Source organism: Hippocampus bargibanti, linkage group LG17 (genome assembly GCF_051943395.1).
Source record: "Hippocampus bargibanti isolate YZ-2025 linkage group LG17, ASM5194339v1, whole genome shotgun sequence".
NCBI lineage: Eukaryota > Metazoa > Chordata > Actinopteri > Syngnathiformes > Syngnathidae > Hippocampus > Hippocampus bargibanti.
The window spans coordinates 4089383-4111536 of NC_142750.1; the positions used below are offsets into that span (position 1 = coordinate 4089383).

The window sequence follows — 22154 nt, forward strand, 5'->3', positions numbered from 1 at the left end:
TACTGCTACTACTATTACTACTATTACTACTACTACTATTACTAGTACTACTATTATTATATTATGATTATGATGATGATGATTATTTATTATTATTATTATTATTATAACGGCTGCGCTTTGTGATTATTTTCCAAACTTTATGGAATGGAAAAGATGTGGACATAAGCCTTGACATATCACGTTCGAAATCCAACATGAGCAGTCATTTGGAGTCAAGTTTCTCGCCGTGTGGTGAAATAAATCTTCTTTCCTCCTGTTTTTTTAATCTCCGACAACTTTTGGGGAAAGTGTCTGGCTCCTAAGGTCCTTGTGTGTGAATGGAGCTGCTCTACCCCCCCCCCCCCCCCCCGCCTTAACACACACACAAGCACACACTATAAGTGACGCTGTAAATTATAGCTGCTCGAAATAAAATACACACGCCAGACACGACGACGTTGATGTAAACAGTTGGAGAAATGGACGCGACAAGCACGCGGTGGGAATTGGGACGCATTCAGCTGCTGAAAACTTGGCTCGGTTTTTATTATTGTGGATGTAATTTGAGAAGAAATATTGATGAACTATGAAAGATTTTAATTTGACATTGAGTGAACGCTGGCGCGTGTGGCTGCCGCTGCTCACCCGCAGAAAAAATATCCGGTGACTGTAAAGTGTCCTTGAGAGTTTTGAAATGAAATGTCTGATTATTATTATTATTATTATTATTATTATTATAAATGAATCAATTATGTTGGTAAAAGGTGCTTTTTTGTAGGGCTGTAACGATAAATTATATGATAATAAATTATTGGTACTATTCTTTTGTCATATTTTTCTATCATTATTGATCATCTGGGACCGTTCATATTTAATACTGGTGACAGTATTTACCTTTTGCAATTAAATTGATTCATATTTTGATTCAGCTAATATTATTTCATGTCATATTTGTTCTTCTAAGTTTGTATTTTTTATTTTATATTTACAAATGTTTTTTTTAATAAAGCATTATTGGACAACGACCAGAAAAACTATATGTTTAATGTAATAGTTATGTGATGTTATCTCATCTCATACCTAGTAGTAATAATAATAATAATAATAATAATAATAATAATAATAATAATTGCAATAATAATTTTATTATTAATGATAACAATGATAACAATAATAATTTTATTATTATTATTAAATTATATTATATGCTGAAGAAACCGGCCACTCCATTCCATCAAGCCATCGACCATCACAATTGTCAATAAAATGACTTTTTATACTATTATACAGTACAGTTTATTTCTTTCATTATAATACCATAGCACATTTATTATACATAAAATAAGGTATATTTTGTGTAGTTTTAAGCCTTAGAAAATTAGAAAGAAAAATTAAGTTTTATGGGGACCTGGGAACGGATTCCTCTCATTTTAATGGTTTCCTATGGGAAATTAATTTTTGGGATACACACTTTTCGCCTTACACACTCTGTCTGGGAACCAATTAAGTTCGTAAGCCAAGGTATCACTATATTATATTGTATCAGTATATATATATATATATATATATATATATATATATATATATATATATATATATAGTATTGTATGACTTTACATCACGGACGGCAAACTTTTTTCTAGTATTTCCCGTATGCGTGCATCTTATTCCACCGTCTTATTTTTCAAGGACGGGCTGACTCAGGCTTTCGACATCCTGTTGGCCAAAGAGGAACGAGTGACCCACCGAAGCCACGAGGGACAAGAGTAGTACTGTTTCACAACGGCTCCTTCCTGCCCACGCTTGAAACGACGACGGAAAGACAAAACGGGCAAGAGGGAGAGACATTTTATCGAGAAAAAAAATAATAATACTTTTACTCCTGTGTCTGTTAATCGTACACAGTAGCCCCTCCACCCATAAATGAAAGAATGTAGTCAGCAAAGAGCAAAGAATGAGAGAATGGAAACTAGAGGAGGGGGGGGGGGGGTAAAGCGGCGCAAAAAAAGACAGTGGAAGGCGCACCCCGACGAGTCTGAATGAACAAACATGTGTCCTACCTGAGAATTTGTCCCCCTCCATAACCGGATCACTCCCTCCAAAGCCACATGTAGCGTCTGCACTTTGACTTCACTCTCTCTCTCTCTCTCTCTTTCACTCTCTCACTCCCTGCCTGTCTTTTTTTTTTTTTTTTGGACTTCCCTTACTCCCTCCTTCCCTTTCTCACTTCTCCGTTTTTTTGTTTTTTTTTGTCCTCTCCCTCGGCTTTGATTCCTTCAGTGTGACGACATGGCCCATGTGCTGGTCATATGTTGCTCTCCTTCAGATGCTTGACACTGAAGCAACATTGTATCCACTGTCAGCATGTGACGGCTCCACTGGATCCCGCCCGGTCAAATATAGAAGCAACTTTTAAAATTGTTCTTTATATATTTAAAGCGATCCATAACCTTACCTATCTGACCTTCTTCAAATTTCTCAGATCGTCTTCCTCTATACGCCCGCCTGCCCGTCTCAGCACGATGGGGGACAGGGCTTTCAGCTGCTCTGGAACTCACTTCCTCCCAACATTCCTAACATCGATTCTCTTCCCACCTTTAAATCCCATCTCAAAACTCACCTATTTAAAATGGCATTTTCTGTGTAGCTCTTTCTCTTGTTTCTATTTATAACTGTATTTTATTTATTGTATTCTATTGGTGAATTTATTTTATTTATTATAGTGCTTATGCTTGTCTGTGACTGTAAAGTGTCCTTGAGAGCTTTGAAAGGCACTTAAAGGACAACCGACATCTATTTTTGGTTTCCTAACTGACATCAGAAAAACGTTTTATAGCATCTAAAATACCCAAAACACGCAGGCTGATATTTTTAGTCAAATGCAAAACGCCAATAAAAATGAGTTAGTGTCCCAAAACTACTTCAAAATGACCTCGGAAAGTTTCAGTTTTAGAAGGTCCCGCCCCCTTGTTCGTGACATCACGCCACATCATGCCTTGCTCTCGAATCAAAACAATGGCTTCAAATTCGGAGAAGATGCTTTCTTGTTACTCATCCAGTTATGAATATGATTCAAATAGTTCTGAAGAGGAAAGCATAAATGTTTGCAATCGATTAAAGAAGTACTTGCGTATCAATTCGAGCAATCAGGACTGCAATGTAGCGTCCCCGAAAATGCACAAGATGGCGCCCAAGCGCCATTGGAAATGAGCTGATTTGCCTGCTGGGAATTTGTGTCAAGGACAGTTGGGATGGCGGGGAAAAAAATCATTGGCATTGCCGTACCCACTCTTGAGGACTTGCACACTGCAAGAATCAAGACAAGAGTGCACAAAAATCATACTGGACCCTTCGCACCCTGCCCACCACCTTTTCCAGTGACTCCCCTCAGCGCACCAAATCCAACAGACATTTAAACAGCTTCTTCCCTCTCACCATTAGCTCTCTAGACAGTACCCCAAATATAACAGTATTTTGCCTGTTTGCAATTTTGCACAACCCTGTGGAAAAACATGCCGTTATAATCATTGTAGCTCTAGAACTGAACTTACTTGAACCACTATCTGCTTGATACTTTGCACATTGTCGCACAGTTGGTCCTGAGCGCTACATTAAGGAATTCGATTAAATTAGCCTTTATGATTGTCCTTCATATTTATTTGTCATGTCTTTTTTTATGGTGATACTAGTGCAGCATGTTGTACCAGAGAGAAATTACTTATGTGTTCTACATACTTGGCCAATAAAGATTCTAATTCAGACATGAGGGGAGGAGCTTCATATACACAAGCCATAACTCAAATAGAAAAGTAGTGCTCTGGCACCATCTTTTGGCATCTTGGTGCCAAGGAAATTGATGTACCGACCCGTCGAATAGAAACTTTTGTTTTCGCACCACCTCGATGACAATAAAGAACTATGTGAGGGGAGGAGTCCCTTTCTCATGGACGTGTTTTGGCGCCATTTTGTGGCGTTGGAGGCATTTATACAGAGCAGAGTGTTGTCCTGTACAAAAGTAGTACTTTGGTGTTATTTGGTGGTATTTTGACGACAATTAACTATGGTGGCTAATAATTTATAGAAGCATAGCCCTTTTTTAAAACAACCGGGTACGAGGGAAGCCTTTTAAAATGTGCGAAAATACATACTCTGCGTTCTGGCGTCCTCTTGTGGTCAAGGTTGGAAACCGCCGACAAGTACGAGGCCTCGAAACTGATTTTTCGTGTGGACAATATAGCTCGGTACGTGGGAGGAAAATTTTTAGATGGATGACTGCGCCTGTCTGCCTGCCTGGCATCCCATAATTTGTTGCTCACTTGGCAGACATCATTCTGTATTTCCCGACAATGTGCACCATGAACAGAAATGTACAAAAATAATAACGATGGGGTAATTCATTGCGAAAGAGATCCACAGAAAGAGGCCATTTTATACACAGGTACACAGAATTGAGTGGGGAAGTGAGCGCCCATAACAACAACAAAGCATTTTCAATCGTGAATAGCAGCACTTCATAAACTAAACTCTGTGTTTTAAACTCTGTGTACTTACCCGGGCTAAGGATCGTGCCGCCATCTTTCTCCGCCCTCCTTGATCGCGCGCTGGCCGACCTCGCTGTAAATAGACAATGGAGTAAAATCATTTCCATCCATTCATTTTTTTAGCAGCTAATGCTAACAAGACATTTGATATACATAATAATAATAATAATAATAATAATAATAATAATAAAATTAATTTATAAGCGCCTTTCAAAGCTATCAAGGTCACTTTTCAGTCACAGGAGAAGTTTTTCTGTAGGTGAGCAGTGGCAGCCACACGCGCCAGCGTTCACTCAACCTGGAAGTAACTTAAATAGATAGAAAGCTAGCTAGCTAATAGATAGCCAGCTAGACAACTAGCTATGTCACTAATAGATAGCCAGCCAGATAGCTAGCTAGCCAGTTCGCTAATAGATAGCAAATAGAGAGCTAATAGAACGCTAGCTAAATGAACTTATTAGACACACACTTATTACGCAAAACATTGCTACAGTGAGGGTAAATCACAAATAGTCACTTTTGTAATGGTTTGGGAGAACAATAGAATTGAAAGTTGATATTCTTGGATGGCATTTGTCAGATAAATATAGTGTATAATAGTTGTTCGCTTGACAGTATGCAGGCGCAACCACAAATACAACCACGCCGATTCTTTACGACGACTCTAGCTCGCGGCTACGCTTATTTTGTGTATCAAAGCATACCGCCGCCTGTGTGTAGTTGGCATCTATAATTCAAACATTGTGTTAATCAGGTGTTGTTTGGCACAGAAATGATGTAATACCCCACCGCCTGTGGCGCTCTGGTTTAAACTGCGGGCAGAGTACTGACAGGCTGCTAATATGTCTGTCAGTCAAAAGTGTGCCTGGAAATGTGGATAAAGGGTGACACCTGCAGATTTATCTGGGGAAGCGTAGCTAGTTATGTGTGTATGCTTGTGTGCGGGCGGGCGGGCGCGTACGAAAACTGCGCTCACCTGCTCTGTCTTGTCTGAAGTTGCATCAACACAGACATGGCACAAACACACATTTAGCGCAACTTCAATGGGTTATAAAGTCATCTCCAGACACAAAGATCTATGACTCGTTTCCCTTGAAGGGGATTTGCAAACACCCTAGTTATATTTGCCAAATGACAATTTGCGGTACAATTGAGGTCAGGTCAGTGTAAACACAAGATGCATTAGAAGAATAGAGGCAGTGTTCACGCTTGGAAAAATACCAAGGCAGACAAGAACAAACTATGGGTTAATATAGGTCGAACCTGATTGATATTGTTTCCGTTTGGGGGGGATGTGTATGCCTGCAACTTTTAATCAATCTCCCAGGCTAACCAGTCATCCTTTAATACATATCGCTAACTAGCTTTCAATTAATAGTAACCATCATAAAGTCATAGCAACAACAACGGTGGAAATCAATGAACAGGGTGCTAAATAATAATAATAATAATACATTTCATTTATAAGCGCCTTCCAAATCTTTCAAGGTCACTTTACAGTCACAGGATAGGTTTTTCTGTGGGTGAGCAGCGGCAGCCACACGCGCTAGCGTTCACTCAACCCGGAATAGCAATCTATTAGCTATCTATTAGCTGGCTATCTAGCTCTGGCTATGTAGCAGTCTGGCTGGCCGGCTATTTATTAGCTAACTAGCTGGCGAGCTATCTGGCTAGCAATCAATTAGCTATCTATTAGCTGGCTGACTGGCTATCTCGCTCTGGCTGTGTGGCTGGCTATCTGGCTGGCTATTTATTAGCTATCTAGCTGGCTAGCAATCTATTAGATAGCTAGCTTTCTATCCATTTCAGTCATTCCGGGTTGAGTGAACGCTGGCGCGTGTGGCTGCCGCTGCTCACCGACAGAAAAACTTATCCTGTGACTATAAAGTGACCTTGAGAGTTTTGAAAGGCGCTTATAAATGAAATGTATTATTATTAATAACTCAAATGGATAGAAAGCTGGCTAGCTAGCAAATAGATAGCTAGCTTCAGTAGATAGCTAATATATAGCTAGTTACATAGCTAGCAAGTGAGATAGCTAATAGTTAGCTAGCCAGATAGCTAGTTAATAGATAGCCCGCTAGCTAATTAACTTTCAAACGTCACAACTGCCCATAGGTACAATATGTAGGCAGCTAGTTAGTTAGCTTGCTGTAAGCTACAACAAGATAGGAAGTAAGCTAGCAAAGTAGGGCGATGATAATGATGTAGTAAAAATAATTGCTACTTTGTGTGTGTGTGTGTGTGTGTGTGTGTGTGTGTGTGTGTGTGTGTGTGTGTGTGTGTGTGTGTGTGTGTGTGTGTGTGTGTGTGTGTGTGTGTGTGTGTGTGTGTGTGTTTTAAAAACAACTTTTAAAACAGATAGGCGGGCCCGCAGGTGATGTTCATAAAGTTGACTCCCCCCATAACAGGAAACATGAAAACCAGTGCATGTGTAGAAACCTTTAAAAAATACATGAAACTTCTTCCCATAAAACATGAAAAGCAATGTGTGTAGGATCCTATTAAAGGTGACTTTCAGACAGATGCTTCCCATATACCGGTAATAATAATAATAATAATAATAATAATAAAAAGGATTCTGGATTATTTTAAGTTACACTATGTAAATCATTGTTAAATTCCATATTCGTTGTTTTAGTGCTCAAACTGAAGAGCCATCTAAGATAGAAAAATATAGCATCTCAGTACAGAGTAAGTGGAAAAATCGTCATTTAATCAGGCCATATAAACTTAACCGTATGCGAGTGTGAATGCATGTATTAATTAGTGTGTGTGTGTGTGTGTGTGTGTGTGTGTGTGTGTGTGTGTGTGTGTGTGTGTGTGTGTGTGTGTGTGTGTGTGTGTGTGTGTGTGTAGAACATGATCGGTCAAGTGCATGGACTGGACAAACATGTCAACTGCTTAAGTGACTGGCCTCAGATGACGTCAAGTGAAGATAAACAGAGGGGATGGGCTGCGGCATTTCGTCGCACTTGGGATACAAAAAGCACTCGCACACATGCACACACTCACACACACACACTTTTGTGAATGAAGGGTTGCAAAACAAAGCAGTAAAGAAAGGAGGGGTGGTTTGCCAAGCCAAAAAACCACCATCACACACCCTGACTTTATTTGCATTATGAGTTTTATTTGTACAGTATTTTAATTGTAAGAAGGAGGACAACCGACACCTCCGGACAAGTTGTGTCCATAATTTGTAAAATCACTTCAAATGACTTCTACTTAGTGCATTTTACAAAGATTCCACCGTATATAGCTATATTTTACGTTTTAAGACTCGCGCTGAATATTCATGAAGTATTGTTTTTGAGTTGATGACCATGCCCTAAGTGACGGCACAGAGGGAACGCCCCTGACCGAGAAAGCGACTCACAATGCATTTTGGGTAATTTTTTTCGTAATAATAATAATAATAATAATAATAATAATAATAATAAACATTTAATTTATAAGCGCCTTTAAAAACTCTCAAGGATGAGCAGCGGCAACCACACGCGCCAGCGTTCACTCAACCCGGTGTCGGTTGTCCTTTAAAACGCGAGTTTTAACAGGCTGACATCTACATTTGTTCAACACTTATGCGATGGATTTTTTTAAAATGTCTCCAATCAACTGCTAGTTAGCTTATCAGGTTCCATATAAGTGCGCGCCATGTTGGGTTTGTTTTGGTGTGGTCTTTACTCATTTGGAATGCATGCAGGTAGCGCACTTATTTACTTATCTGGTCTGTAAAAACGTTGAAAAATAGATATGCGTCGGACCTTTCAGCCCGTCTCGCTTTGTTTCACGTACGCTTGTCATCTGCATCCACTCATCCGTTCCCTCTCTCTTGTTCTCTTTCGCAGTCTGTCTCTTGCCTCATTTGTAAGCACTGTTGTGAAATATTTGCGGCATAGTCTCAACGTGCGTAATAGGGGCCATAAAAACACACTGGAGGCAGTGTGTGTGTGTGTGTGCGCGCACACAGACAAATGGGCCACCTGCAATTGGTGAAGATCCATGACTTGGAGACATTTAAAAATCCATCGCATAGAGTGTTGAACAAATGTAGATGTCAGCCTGTTAAAACTCGCATTTTAAAGGACAACCGACACCATTTTTTTGCTTCCTAACTGACATCAGAAAAACGTTTTATAGCATCTAAAATACCCAAAACACACAGGCTGATATTTTTAGTCAAATACAAAACACTAATAAAAATAACTTGAATTGTCCCAAAACTGCCACAAAATGAGCTCAAAACTGGGAAGATTCAGAAAGTCCCGCCCCATTGTTCGTGATATCACGCTAGGATACTTCGTCACAAACTGCCTTGCTCCAGAATCAAAACAATGGCTTCAGAGAGTTCAGATTCGGACAAGATGCTTTCTTGTTACTCATCCAGTTCGGAATATGATTCAAATACAGTAAAGTCTCGTTATATCGATAGTACTGCTTATTACGATACTATTTCTATGAACGCAAGGAGAAAATTTACATGCCGCAGGATCGGATATATCGATAGTCCGGTTATATCGATATTTTTTCAGACTCCCAAGAATATCGATATAACGAGACTTTACTGTAGTTCTGAAGAGGAAAGCATAAATGTTTGCAATCGATTAAAGGAGTCCTCCCATATCAATTTGAGCAGTCAATGACAGCAATGTAGCATCCCAGAAAATGCACAAGATGGCGCCCAAGCTCCGTTGGAAATTTGTGTTAACTAGTATCAAATAGTAGTCTTGGTGCAACACACAACAATTCACCATCGCGTTATTTATGTGTTTTCCTTGTAATTTCGCCATCAACACGGATCAACACAAAGTTTTCACACCAAACAAAATACCCAAAATGCATTGTCGGTCGCTTTCTCGGTCAGGGGCGTTCCGAATATAACGTCACTTAGGGCATCATCATCAACTTGAAAACAAGACTTTGTGAATATTAAGCGCAATTCTTAAAAATGTAAAATATAGCTATATGCAGTGGAATCTTTGTAAAATGCGCTCAGTAGAAGTCATTTGAAGTGATTTTACAAATCATGGACGCAACTTATCCGGAGGTGTCGGTTGTCCTTTAAATATATCCATCAACGCTCAAGGGTATTTTAGCTAACTTTGTGTGTAGCAAGTAACTAATTTCACTACTTGACAATCAAGCATACTTGCTACACTGGTGATTTAGTTGCCATGTTTTTGTATCTTACAACACCAGCTAGCTAACTTTGTGCGCGTGTGTGTATATGTTAGCAAGCATTCAGCCTTGGTCCTGAACCTGAACGACACACCTTTCTGTACAGTACAAACAGCATAAAAGTATGTGAATTGAGGGTACTAATAAAGCAGACAATAAAACTTCATCTAACGAGACAGATAAAGATCGGAGTTCCTTTCGAAATCACTTAAGATGTCGCCGGAGCTTTATGACTAGAAACCTCCCTCAGGAAGCATGTACTTAGTCTATGTCATCCACACAGAGACTCCATTATGTGCCTGTTTGCCAAGAAATGTCAGGTCAACGTGCCTTTAACGGTTCAGGGTGTTTTTGTGTTAATCCATGTATCACGTAAATGTGAGTAAAAAGAACAACTGACCACATTGGACACTAAGAACAATCTCGCCTGTATCCGAAATATCTCCACAAAGTGCGAAAGACAGTGGTGGGGGGGGGGGGGGGGGTACTTGGACATTTTGCGTTTCACGTGGGGTTTACAATGAGAACACGAAGGCAGGTGTGATATCGTTTTTAGTAGGGGCAGGCCGTGGATTTCATCGCTAGGCCTTCAGTAGTGCTATGTCTGAATCAATCCAGATTGTAAAAAGTGTGAAGTGATTTACTACAAGTCTACTAGAGGATACCATTAGCAAGGCAATAACTGACCGAGAATCAAAACAATGGCTTCAGATTCAGAGAAGATGCTTTTTTTGTTACTCATCCACTTATGAATATGATTCAAATAGTTCTGAAGAGGAAAGCATACATGTTTGCAATCGATTAAAGAAGTCCTTCCGTCTCATTTTGAGGCATCTGGACTCCAATGTAGCGGCCAGAAAATGCACAAGATAGCGCACAAGCGCCATTGGAAATGGGCTGATTTGTCTGCTGGGAATTTGTGTCAACTAGTATCATGGTGCAAGACACAACGATTCTAATTTCGCCATCAACACGGATCAACACGAAAATTTTCAGACCAAACAAAGTACCCGAAATGCATTGTGTGTCGCTTTCTCGGGCAGGGGTGTTCCAGACGTGACGTGACGTCAGGCATCGTCATCAACTCGAAAACAAGACTTTCTGAATATTCAGCGTGAGCCTTAAAACATAAAATATAGCTATATGCCGTGGAATCTTTGTAAAATACGCTCAGTAGAAGTCATTTGAAGTGATTTTACAGATTATGGACACAACTTGTCTGGAGACGTCGGTTGTCCTTTAGTAATCATGGTGGACTGTTTTTTTTTTTTTTAATGGATCCTACAACCACACACAAATAATTGAGCACTACCATCGAGAGGGCAATGGCATCCATCAAGAGATTCCGGAGTAGTCGGAAATGTCAGTACAGTATATTGTATTTTAATGATTATGCTTAACCGATAGGACCAGAAACATGACTAGCGCTCCAACAGCTGTTCGATTGAACGTTGAACACCATCATTTGGGATCAGGATAACCGCAGAACAGTACGTGGACCTCCGTTTAGCCAAGTCCCTTATTATTCCATCATCGACGGGCTTCTAGGAAGTCAAATTGAAGGTTAGGCCATCTGTCGGCATGTCGAGCCAGATGGCAAGTCAAATGTCTCGACAAACTTTTAGAACTTGACTTCTAGCGTGTAACAATAGCTTTGGGCTCCCACTTGCAAGGTTTTAAGAAACAACCTCGTAGAGGCATTTATTCAGGAATTGAAAATATGACGTAGAGCGCCATTCCCAAATTTGTTCGGGTTCTGTTTTTTTCATGCTTGGGTGCCGATAAAGCGCTGGCCATGGCCTCTGGCAATGCTTTTTCTTCTCCACAAATTGGCAGCATTCCCCTTTTCCCCATGTTAGCGCTTTATTCCAGCTTCAGCTGTTGTTAAAGCGCTATATAAACCAATATGTATGTATTGCATTGTATTTTGGACAGCCACCTTCATTTCAAGCTTATATAACTCCAAACCTATTTCATTTAGGAAATAACTTTCTTTCTGATGAAAGAAGAATCGAAGGTTTCTTACGCTGCATTGAATGTTTGTCATAATAATAATAATAATAATAATAATAGTTCTTGTGGTGGACCTAAAAGTACAGGTGGTGTTTTTTAAGCACCTTTCAGAACTCTCAAGGACACTTTACAGTCGCAGGATTTGTATTTTTTATTTTTTTTGTGCGGGTGAGCAGCGGCAGCCAATCGTGCCAGCGTTCACTCTACCCGGAAGTAAGACAGCAGCAAAGTTATGAAAGGACAACAGCGATACCTCGGATTTTGACCCTAATCTGTTCCAGAAACCTGTTCGAAAACCGATTTGTTCAAAAACTGAAACATAGCTTTCCATTATAATCGATGTAAAAAATTTTAATCTGTTCCAGTCTAAAAAAAACTGTTTTAAATAATAATAATAATAATAATAATAATAATGCATTTAATTTCTCAGCGCCTTTCAAAACTCTCAAGGACTTACAGTAGTCCTAAACCTTAATATTCTTGGGTCCTGGAATTTGAGTGACAATGACAAAAACCCTGGCACTGGAGTGGACACATTTTGCACATGTCTGGAAGCAGCACAACAGGGGAAACCAATGAAAGGAAGCTCAAAGACAATTTGGAATTATTTAATAAGAATTTATGGACACACATAGTCTGTAATTCAGATATTTTGAGGCCAGCAGAGAAGGTCTTGCAGGCCCTGACGGCCCACCACCAAAATCGTTTCTCACTCGTCCACCACTGTACATACTGAAACTTGCAATGACAATGCGTGTACGTGGACGCGCCGCCTCCTCTCAAATACACAACCTCCACGCGTTTGAGAAAAGCAAGACGCACACATACACTTTGTTATTGTGCGAGACTACAAAAAGGAATGTGACATCTGCACACACACACAGGAAGAAGAGATGGCATGAACCAACATGCACTTGGCTCCAATGGAAAATGTGTCAGACGCTAGATCGCACAAAGACTCTGGAAAGAGGACCCGGCAAGAACGGCATTCCGCAGGATAGACCTTGTGTACATTGGAGTGAGCCCAAGCTTAGCTGGAGTAGGAGGAGGTCAATGAGGCTCAGCGGATGGAGGCGCGAGATTAGGCGGTCGTGGAAAAAGAGGAGGAGAAAGAAGGGCTGATAAGAAAGAGAGGAGGAAGATTGATGCTTCAATCAGGATGTGAGGACAGACGAATGAGATACGTTCCGAACGGTTGTTCGTAAGGTGAATTTATTCGTAAGTTGCTATATTTTGTATGGAATGTATGTTTAAGGCTAACCTGAATTGGTTTGTACTGAAAAAAAATATATGGATTGGATTGGATTTGCCTTTATTCGTCTCGCAGTGGCGAAATTTACATTTCACCGCAGCAAAGTGATGAAAGGAATGAAAGTAGAAAAACAAAATACAGGAGCTGCTGGAAAGGCAGCCACTCTCGCAGCGCCGTCTTGAAGTCAAAAGAACAAAAAAAACACGAAATAACAAATAACATGACAACACAAAGACAGAGTCATTCATTCTGAAGCACTTTCTGTACCCTCTTTGTTACACGAAGCAGTTCCAGGTGAAAGAGAGTATCAAAGCGTCTCTTCACCAGTGGATCAGGGACATCATGTTGGAATGTGTATGTCGACTACAAGCTAAATGTTGAAGGCAAACACGCAGCTGTAGCATCCATTGATGAAAAGATTATCTCACACCTCCTGTCCCACGTGAATACGCTTCAATTCTAAGCCGCGATAGTTCCACATACGCATCGGCGCTTTGCGCTGACGCTCCTTCTTATATGCTCTATAAGGATATGGAGGAAATGTACAACTGGACGAAATGTACAAGTGGAGAGAATACTACATATGTGACTACAAAAATGTTGGTATGTACCGATGTTTGTAACTTGAATGTTCGTAAGTAGGGGATCATCTATAATTGGCGCCGCGGCGGGCTCGTGATTGACAAAGGTGATCTTTGTTGTTGGTTGGGTTTCTACATAAGGGGCTGTAAACTTTACATTCTTGTTTTTATGACGTCACGTGAGGACTTTTCTCATCTTCTAGAAAAGTTCCCCATGGCTCTGTTCTGGATACTCATCAATTTTGATGTGTGTCGCATAGTGGTTTTAATGGCTGCTTGAAGCTAAATTTATTTTTCATTTATTAAAATTTATTTTATTTTTTATTAATTCATTTATTTTTAAAGAAATAAAACTTCAAGAATTAAATACCGTGCCCAATTAATCTCTTCAATAAATAGAGCGAAAACTGTACTTCATGGCGACTCGGGAAAAATAAATAAATCGACAAACATAATAATAAAAACAACAAGTTTCATTTATCGATGGCTAGTGAGATAGCTAGCGAGATAGCTAGCCAGCAAGCTAAATAGCTAATAGATAGCAAATAGATACCTAGGTAGAGAAACAAACAAATAAATAAATAAACAAACAAACCCTTTGCAGTTCAGTTATAAGCATCTCAACTTCTAAACTATATGGGTCTGGAGTTATCTGAGCTTGAAATGGGGGCGGCTGTACGAAATACAATGCAATACATACATATTGGTTTATATTGGGAACAAGGCGCTAACATGGAAAAAAGGGAAATGCTGCCCTCTTGTGGAAGTGAAAAAAACATTGCCAGAGGTCTATCCAGTGCTTTATCGGCACCCAAACAAGAAAAAAGAAAACCCGAATAAATTCGGGAATGGCGCTCTGCGTCATATTTTCAATTGCTGAATAGCAGTAAATGAGTTAATATCTTTTTTTTTTAGATGAAAATGTTCCATACATTTTGTATCATGAGCGAAAGAGCTTCGTAACCATCCATCCATCCATTTAATAAGCCACATATGCTCACGGAGGATGCGGGGCGTGGTGCCGCCTATTCCAGCCATTTTTTGGGAAGTAGGCGGAGTACACCCTGAACCGGTTGCCAGGCAATTGCAAGGCACACATTGGGGAAAAAAAAACAACCATTCACACCCACAGTCACAATTTAGAGTGTTCCATTAACCTGCTATGCATGTTTTGGGTATGTGGGATGAAATTGGAGTACCCGGTGAAAACCCACAAAGACACCTGAAGAACACGCTAACTGTGAAGTCGACCACTGGATCACTTAAATAACCACACCCGTAAAATCATGAATGTTTTTTTTTCTCCCAAAATATGAATTCTAAAGTATATACAGTAAGTTTTCCATAATGACGAAGCATCTACCGTACCACGTGCGTATGAAACACATCCATCAATAGCATGCAGGTTAGTAAGTAACACACTTACCTGAGTATGAAGATTTCTTCATGGTGGCAGGCAGACGTTTGTATGCTTCAAAAAGTTCAATGCTTCTTTTTTTAAGCGTCTTTCCTTTCCGGTCTTCACTCCAATTGCACTGCGATACGTTTGAAGGTGTGTATTCCAGTTAACTGTGCACCTCTTTGGAGAGCAAGAGAAAAAGAGAAAAAAAAAAGACAGTTATGGACACAATCACACCTGCGCTCCTGCGTCATGACGCACGCCCATGTGGCATGAGCGGGAGTGGTTTGGCTCCTAAACGTTGTGCTATTCCGGGTTTAGGAGCCTTACCTAAAGGACTGATAAAATGCACAAAATGGAAATTATATACACGCATCAGTTAGTTGATAGAGTATACATGTCAATCAAAGACAAAATGAGGATTAGAAGAGCTTTTGGGATCTAAAAAAATTAACTATTTATTGTAACTCTGCTTTTGGTAAAAACTACTAGCCAGCTAGATAGCTAATAAATACCCAGCTAGATAGCCTAGCCAGCCACACAGCCAGCAAGATAGCCAGTCAGCCAGCTAATAGATAGCTAATTGATTTCTAGCCAAATAGCGCGCCAGCTAGTTAGCTAATAAATAGCCAGCCAGCCAGACTGCTACATAGCCAGAGCTAGATAGCCAGCCAGTCAGCCAGCTAATACATAGCTAATAGATTGCTATTCCGGGTTGAGTGAACGCTAGCGCGTGTGGCTGCCGCTGCTCACCCACAGGAAAACCTATCCTGTGACTGTAAAGTGACCTTGAGAGTTTTGAAAGGCGCTTAGAAATGAAATGTATTATTATAATTATTGTCATTTTCATTCGTTGAAGGTGCACCTTATAGTCCAGTGCGCCACATATATGGATAACATTCGAAAATAATAATAATTATAATAATACATTTCATTTCTAAGCGGCTTTCAAAACTCTCAAGGTCACTTTACAGTCACAAGATAACTTTTTCTGTGGGTGAGCTGCGGCAGCCACACGCGCCAGCATTCGTTCAACCCGGAAGTAACTCAAATAGAATAGTCAGAGAAATACGTAGACAAAAAGCTAGCTAGCAAGCCAATAGATAGCTAATAGCTAGCCAGCCAGCCAGATAGCTAGCTATTGTACGATATTACAAAAAAGACAAAGAGAATAGATTTAGCACAATATTTCTTACTAATGTCTACATAAACAAATACACCATTAATAGGGGGTGCGTCTTATACTGCAGTGCGCCTTATACACTGGAAAATACGGTACTCACCCCACAAAAAAATCTAATAGTTTGTTTAAGTGTTAGCTTTTGGCAATGAGTCCGAATGGAACCATGTCACCCATCCAACACCACGTGTGTGGGCGTGTGTGTGTGTTGTGGAAACATTCACCTGTTTACAGTCACTCTGAAGGGGCTTCACTTCAATTTCAAGGACAGAAAAAATAAATACAAATTCATCGAGTACCTAGTTATTTATGTTTGTATAATACTGACATCTAGTGGCCACGTCCTGCACAACAGAAATAACGCGTCATCGAATGTTAAAGCCACAGGCACGGAACGAACCCGGTTAATGGCGGTCCCTTGCTGGCCACTTCCGGGGTATGCGATGAAACCGGAAATGTTAGAATCGCAACGGCTCAAAACACCAAGTTTAAATTGTGTGTTGACGACTGACTTGTACCGACTTCTGCTCTCTGGATGAAACCGCAAGTGTTTAGAGTCACAACAGCTCAAAACGCCAAGTTTGAATTGTGCGTTGACGACGGACTCACAACTGGCGTGACGTCAGAAAAAAGGGGGCGGGACCTTCTGAAATTGAAACTTTCTGAGGTCATTTTGAAGTAGTTTCGGGACACTAAGTCATTTTTATTGGTGTTTTGCATTTGACTAAAAATATCAGCCTGCGTGTTTTGGGTATTTTTGATGCTATAAAACGTTTTTCTGATGTCAGTTAGGAAACAAAAAAATGCTGTCGGTTGTCCTTTAAACATAATTAGTTACACATAAACGGTGAGGGGGGGGGGGGGATGCTTACATGTATGATCCTATCTAAGCTCAAAATAACATCAACTTCCAGTAAATCCAACAAATTGATGTTCGTTTACTTTAAACCGAGTTTCTCGGCAGGTGGAGGCTGATGATTATCTCTTGCGCAAAAGCCCTCAAATTGTGACAAACATTATCATTTGCCGTTTCCTGTTACAAGTTTTGGCAGGCATTGAAACTGCAGTCCCTGATCATTATGTGTTTTAGAAAAAAAATACACACACACATTGCGGTATTTGTCGTTTTTAGCCATTGGGCTACGTCTCCAAAAAGCAGGTTCTTGATTTCCGCTCGCTTACATGAAGATGTTCCATTGCTTGTTTTTGTTGTTGTAACACGTAACCCACACGCTTTAACACTTACATGACACGGTCCACAGCTCGCGGCCACAAAAGTGTTGCACAAGCAAAAAAAACGTCCACCTGCTTTTTGCATGCAACCAACTTGATGAGAGGTTTGTTTTGGGACATTTCCGTTGTTGACTCACACAAAAACAAATCAAAAAAAGGTGAGCGGTTTGAGCGAGACATGACTATGTCTCTTTAGCCATCACTCAACATTCAGATATTATCTCTTACTGTAAGCTTTTGCTCAAACCTGACTCATGATGTGTTCGTCACAAGCCTATATTTTCCACCAAAGAAAAAAAAAGTAGTAATTTGGTGGCATCCTGTTGTCAGGGAATTGTGTTAAAGTGAGTTGAGGCATAAAAGTAGAAAATTATGTTTTATGGGCACCTGGGAACACATTATTCTCATTTTAATGGTTTCCTATGGGAAATTAATTTTTGGGATACACACTTTTCACCTTACACACTATGTCTGGGAACCAATTAAGTTCATAAGCCAAGGTATCACTGTATATTGCTTTATCATCATCTCTGGGCATCAATGTGTCAATGAACTAGGTTGGAATGATTGAATTTATTCGGCAATTGAAAATATATCGGAGAGCACCATTACCGAATTTGTTCGGGTTTTGTATTTTTCTTTTGGGGGTGGGTGTCGATAAAACGCTGGACAGACCTCTGACTGGTGCAGTCAGAAGCATGTATGCATGTGGTGTTGCTGGATGGCTTGATGGCAGGTCTCTAACAGGATGTCCCTTAAGTTCGCAGTGTTCCCCGCATCTCCTCGTAAATGTCATTGGTGACTCTGTGCCGTGGCCTATATTTGGCGTGCCATCGTTTGATCTGCCAATGAGAAGCGGGATGATTAATGGTCGCCGCGGTGATTTTGTCAAAACGGAATAAGGTTAAATAGAGGCGCAAAATGACACCGAGCCAGCCGACCAGTTAGCTAATAGATAGCAAATAGATAGCTAATCGATAGCCAATACATAGCCAGGCTAGACAAGTAGCTATAAAAGCGATCCCGTGGAAAAAAAAGAGAAATGCTGTCCCCTTGTGGAACAAAAAAAAAAAACATTTCCGGAGGTCTGACCAGCGCTTTAAAAACTCATGAATGGCGCTCCATGTCATATTTTCAATTTCCGAATAAAATTGGGAAAGATAGTGAATGACTTACTACTGTTACACCTTTTTCTCGCACTTTCCACTATGACATTTTTTTTTTAATTAATATACACATACCTTAGATATGACCCATAGGAGGAAGGCGATGAAGATTCCCAACAGCACAGCAGCTGAAACCACCACGATCACCAGAATATTTTGATTTGGGTTGCCACACTGGTGCTCATCTACGATTGAAGAGAAGAAGATATTGAGGGTAGTGGGGGCGGGGGGTTGGATTTATAATATTCTGTAATCCACTGGTGGATTTGAATTAATAACGATGGGGAGAGGCTCACAGAGAGCAAAAAGGGGACAGAATCGTCGTTGATTGCTGATTTCAAGCACCTGTGAACCCCACTTTTGTAACTCTTTGCCATTCCCACATTCACTTAGGTGTAAATGGAATTTAAAACTAACATGACACAATTTTGATAATTGATCAATTCTGCCTAGCAACAAGTGACCAATATTTTTTATTGCCCAATGACTCATTTTGGATTCAAGACAAGGCTTCCGCCTAGCAACAACTGACCAATATTTTCTATTGTCCAATAGCTCATTTTGGTGTGAAGGATTCTGCCTAGCAACAAGTGACGTATTCGTCATTTCTTTATCATTGAGTAATAATAATAATAATAATAATAATAATAATACATTTCATGCATGCATGCTTAGCAACAAGTATAAAAATCTTTTTATTGGTCAATTACAATCTAATCCAATACATATTGATTTATATAGCGCTTTAACAACAGCGGAATCTGTAACAAAGCGCTTAACATGGACAGCTATCATGTACGGATGCTCCTCAACTTACGAACAAGATACGTTCCGAACGGTTGTTCGTAAGGTGAATTTGTTCGTAAGTTGCTTCAGTGCTATATTTCGTATAGAATGTATGTTTAAGGCTTATAGAAGTATGTCTAAGGATTATATAAGTACAGTAAAGTCTCGTTATATCGATATCGGATATATCGATAGTCCCGGTTATATCGATACTATTTCTATGCACGCACGGAGAAAATTACATGCAAACAGGGTCGGATATATCGATAGTCCCGGTTATATCGATATTTTTTCGGACTCCCTTGAATATCGATATAACGAGACTTTACTGTATGTTTAACGCTTGTTGTATAAGTAACCTGTACAGACACTCCCCACCTTACGAACAAGAGGCGGTCATTTGTAAGGTGAATTTGTTCGTAAGTTGCTTCAGTGCTAGATTTTGTATGGAATGTATGTTTATATAAGTATGTTTAATGTTTATATAAGGCTTGTATAAGTAACCTGTATCGGTTAGTACTGAAAAATAAACATTTCATAAAATATATGCTCTATAAAGATATGTACATGTACAACTGGAGAAAAGACGACATATGTTATTACAAAAATGTCCGTAACTCAAATGTTCATAAATGGGATATCGTCTGTACAGGCAGTCACAAAGATAGTAGAAAGCACCAAGCTGAAGAACCAAGATCAAGTCAATTGGGTCAATTTGCGCTCACCTGAAACCACCAGTAGCACCGGACTATCGTCGTCGACGTTCTTCTGTTCTGAACTTGCGTCGTCATACCACTGGTAGTCACAAAAGTACAACCCTGTGTCTTCCGAGGTCAGGTTGGAGATGATCACGTCCACATCAGGGAAGACTCCCTCCACCCGGAGTCGGCCGCTGAACTCCTTAGCGATGGTGTTTTTGTGAGATATCATGTGGAGAATGCGAAACTCCTTCTTGAGGCCTTTGAACAAAGTCATGTGCATTGAGCTCTGTAGAAAATGCCTGCACTGGATGGACGCAGATCCGCCGATGGGTCTCATGATCACTTCGATGTTCTCCACTGAGGTAGACAACAATATTAGTAAGATGAAGATGTGATCGTTATTTTCCCTTTTGTACTTTGTCATGTCAACCTTACCCGTTTCAGCAGGAGATGCGCAGGATAAACACAGGAGGGTCGCGAGACCTAAGCACACGGCAGACATGTTCAGTGGAGTTCTGAAGTTGCACGAGGAAATGCATCTGTGGGTTTTTCCACATCACGGGTTTGAACGACGACGGCATCCTGTCACCTCTTGGTCGCTGCCGTGAATTCACGTCAACCAAAATATTTGAACCGCGTTACTGTTCCGATAGACCAATGATAAATGGTACAAAATTAGAAAGTAGAAAATGATGTTTTATGGGGACCTGGGAACAGATTATTTTCATTTTAATTGTTTCCTTTGGGAAATTTATTTTTGGAATACACACTTTTCATTTTACACTCTGTCTGGGAACCAATTTAAGTTCGTAAGCCAAGGTATCACTGTATTTCAGTTATTCCGGGTTGCAGTTATTTCTTGGCTAATGCTACCCTCTAGTGGACATGCCTACACTAAGGCTTGCTTACGATGATTTGGTTTGGCTGTACCTTTATTCGTCTCGCAGTGGAGACATTTACAGTTCACAGCAGCAAAGTTATGAAAGGAAGAGGAAAGGAAAGAAAGAAGTAGAAAAATACAGGAGCTGCTGGAAAGGCATTTGCATACATTTGCTGTGAAGGCATGGCTCTCACCTTGACTGCCTCGTTGTCTTCCCGAACCTCTTCAGACACCTCCTCCCGGGTACTGGAGGATGCAGTAGCGGCGTCATTCCTTGACGGATATTCACTCGTTTGATTTCGTGGATCAAGTTAGCTTTTAGCATGTCTTCCATGGCCTGGTCCAGTCGCTGGTCCAGCTCAGCGGTGAACAAAGGCTGCCGCTCCTGCTCCACCAGGTCCAGGACGACCCGGCCTGCCGCTAAAACGCAGCCGTCGTCGTCCATTTGCCCGGCGAGGGAACGCCGACGCTTATCTGTGCTGTTAGCCAAGTAGCTAAATGCTAACTGATGTGGCGTTCAATGACTGACCGTCGGACAAAAATGATTTATTTTATCCCTGTAAAAATGAAGACTGTTGTGTGTTAAGTGGCATTTTAAGAACATTAGGGAAAATAGTTCGAATGGGTTATCGCGAAGTCTAAGCTTTTCGGAGCACTCTGCATTAGTAAAATTAATGTAATTGTAACCACAGTAAACAATTGGGACATTTTAAAAACACTACGAAAAAAGCCCCGAGTTAAATTCGTGTGGAATAAAAGAGAGCCTTATCTTTTAGTAAACACGAAGGAAATAAACGCAAACTACGTCGTCAACTGTAACGACCGTATCGATAGAAGTTAATTATTCAACTCAAAATTGAAACGGTGACGCGTTTACGGACTTTTCGAGAACACTTATCAAAAAACAAGCCAAACGTTAAACGACGTAGTTAACGATGTTAGAAACTGGAAAACGAGCAAGAAGCATGAATAATAATCCATTTCATTTCTAAGCGCCTTTCAAAAGTCTCAAGGTCACTTTACAGTCACAGGATTACGTTTTTCTGCGGATGAGCTGCGGCAGCCGCACGCGCCAGCGTTCGCTCAACCCCGAATAACTCAGATAGAAACCTAGCAAGTTAGCTAATCGCCAATAGCTAGCTAGTGTTTCCTGACTCAATTAGCTAGCTAGCCACATAGCCAATAGTTAGCTAATAGATAGATGAAATGTAGTATCTGCGACCTGTTCAGGGCCTTTGCAGAACACCAGTCAATTTTTG

At 40.3% G+C, this 22154-nt stretch overlaps 2 protein-coding genes across 4 annotated transcripts in view; both read right to left on the reverse strand.

Annotated features, from left to right (window-relative positions):
• Nucleotides 1-15129, reverse strand: part of LOC148885296 (neuronal-specific septin-3-like) — a 51283-nt gene extending 36154 nt beyond the window's left edge. For 2 of the 3 annotated variants that reach the window (XR_016117984.1, XM_089017922.1), the window contains exons 1-2: nt 14977-15129; nt 4534-4596 (exon numbers count right to left, since the gene is read on the reverse strand). Coding sequence is in view for 2 of the 3 variants with exons in the window: in XM_089017922.1 (XP_088874048.1) it covers nt 4534-4596; nt 14977-14998 (85 nt within the window). In the remaining variant the exon portion in view is untranslated. Of the gene's footprint in view, nt 1-2042; nt 2205-4533; nt 4597-14976 lie in introns of those variants that run through there. The other variant, XM_089017924.1, reaches the window with a different exon arrangement.
• A 1647-nt stretch (nt 15130-16776) lies between these two features.
• Nucleotides 16777-22147, reverse strand: LOC148885298 (uncharacterized). Its single transcript, XM_089017926.1, has 5 exons — nt 21090-22147; nt 20451-20498; nt 20040-20372; nt 18604-18713; nt 16777-18204 (listed from the first exon to the last, which is right to left on the reverse strand). The coding sequence occupies exons 3-5, from the start codon at nt 20350-20352 to the stop codon at nt 18118-18120; spliced, it is 510 nt and encodes a 169-aa protein (XP_088874052.1). The 5' UTR covers nt 20353-20372; nt 20451-20498; nt 21090-22147; the 3' UTR covers nt 16777-18117.
• Nucleotides 22148-22154: the final 7 nt, after the last annotated feature.

Coding starts and splice junctions, on each gene's coding strand:
- LOC148885298 (XM_089017926.1), bottom strand. CDS start 20,352: ATGAGACCCATCGGCGGATCTGCGTCCATCCAGTGCAGGCATTTTCTA. Junction 18,714..20,039: donor GGTGCTACTGGTGGTTTCAG/GTGAGCGCAAAT, acceptor CTTCAATCGTAG/ATGAGCACCAGTGTGGCAAC. Junction 18,205..18,603: donor TCCTATGGGTCATATCTAAG/GTATGTGTATAT, acceptor TCTCATTGGCAG/ATCAAACGATGGCACGCCAA.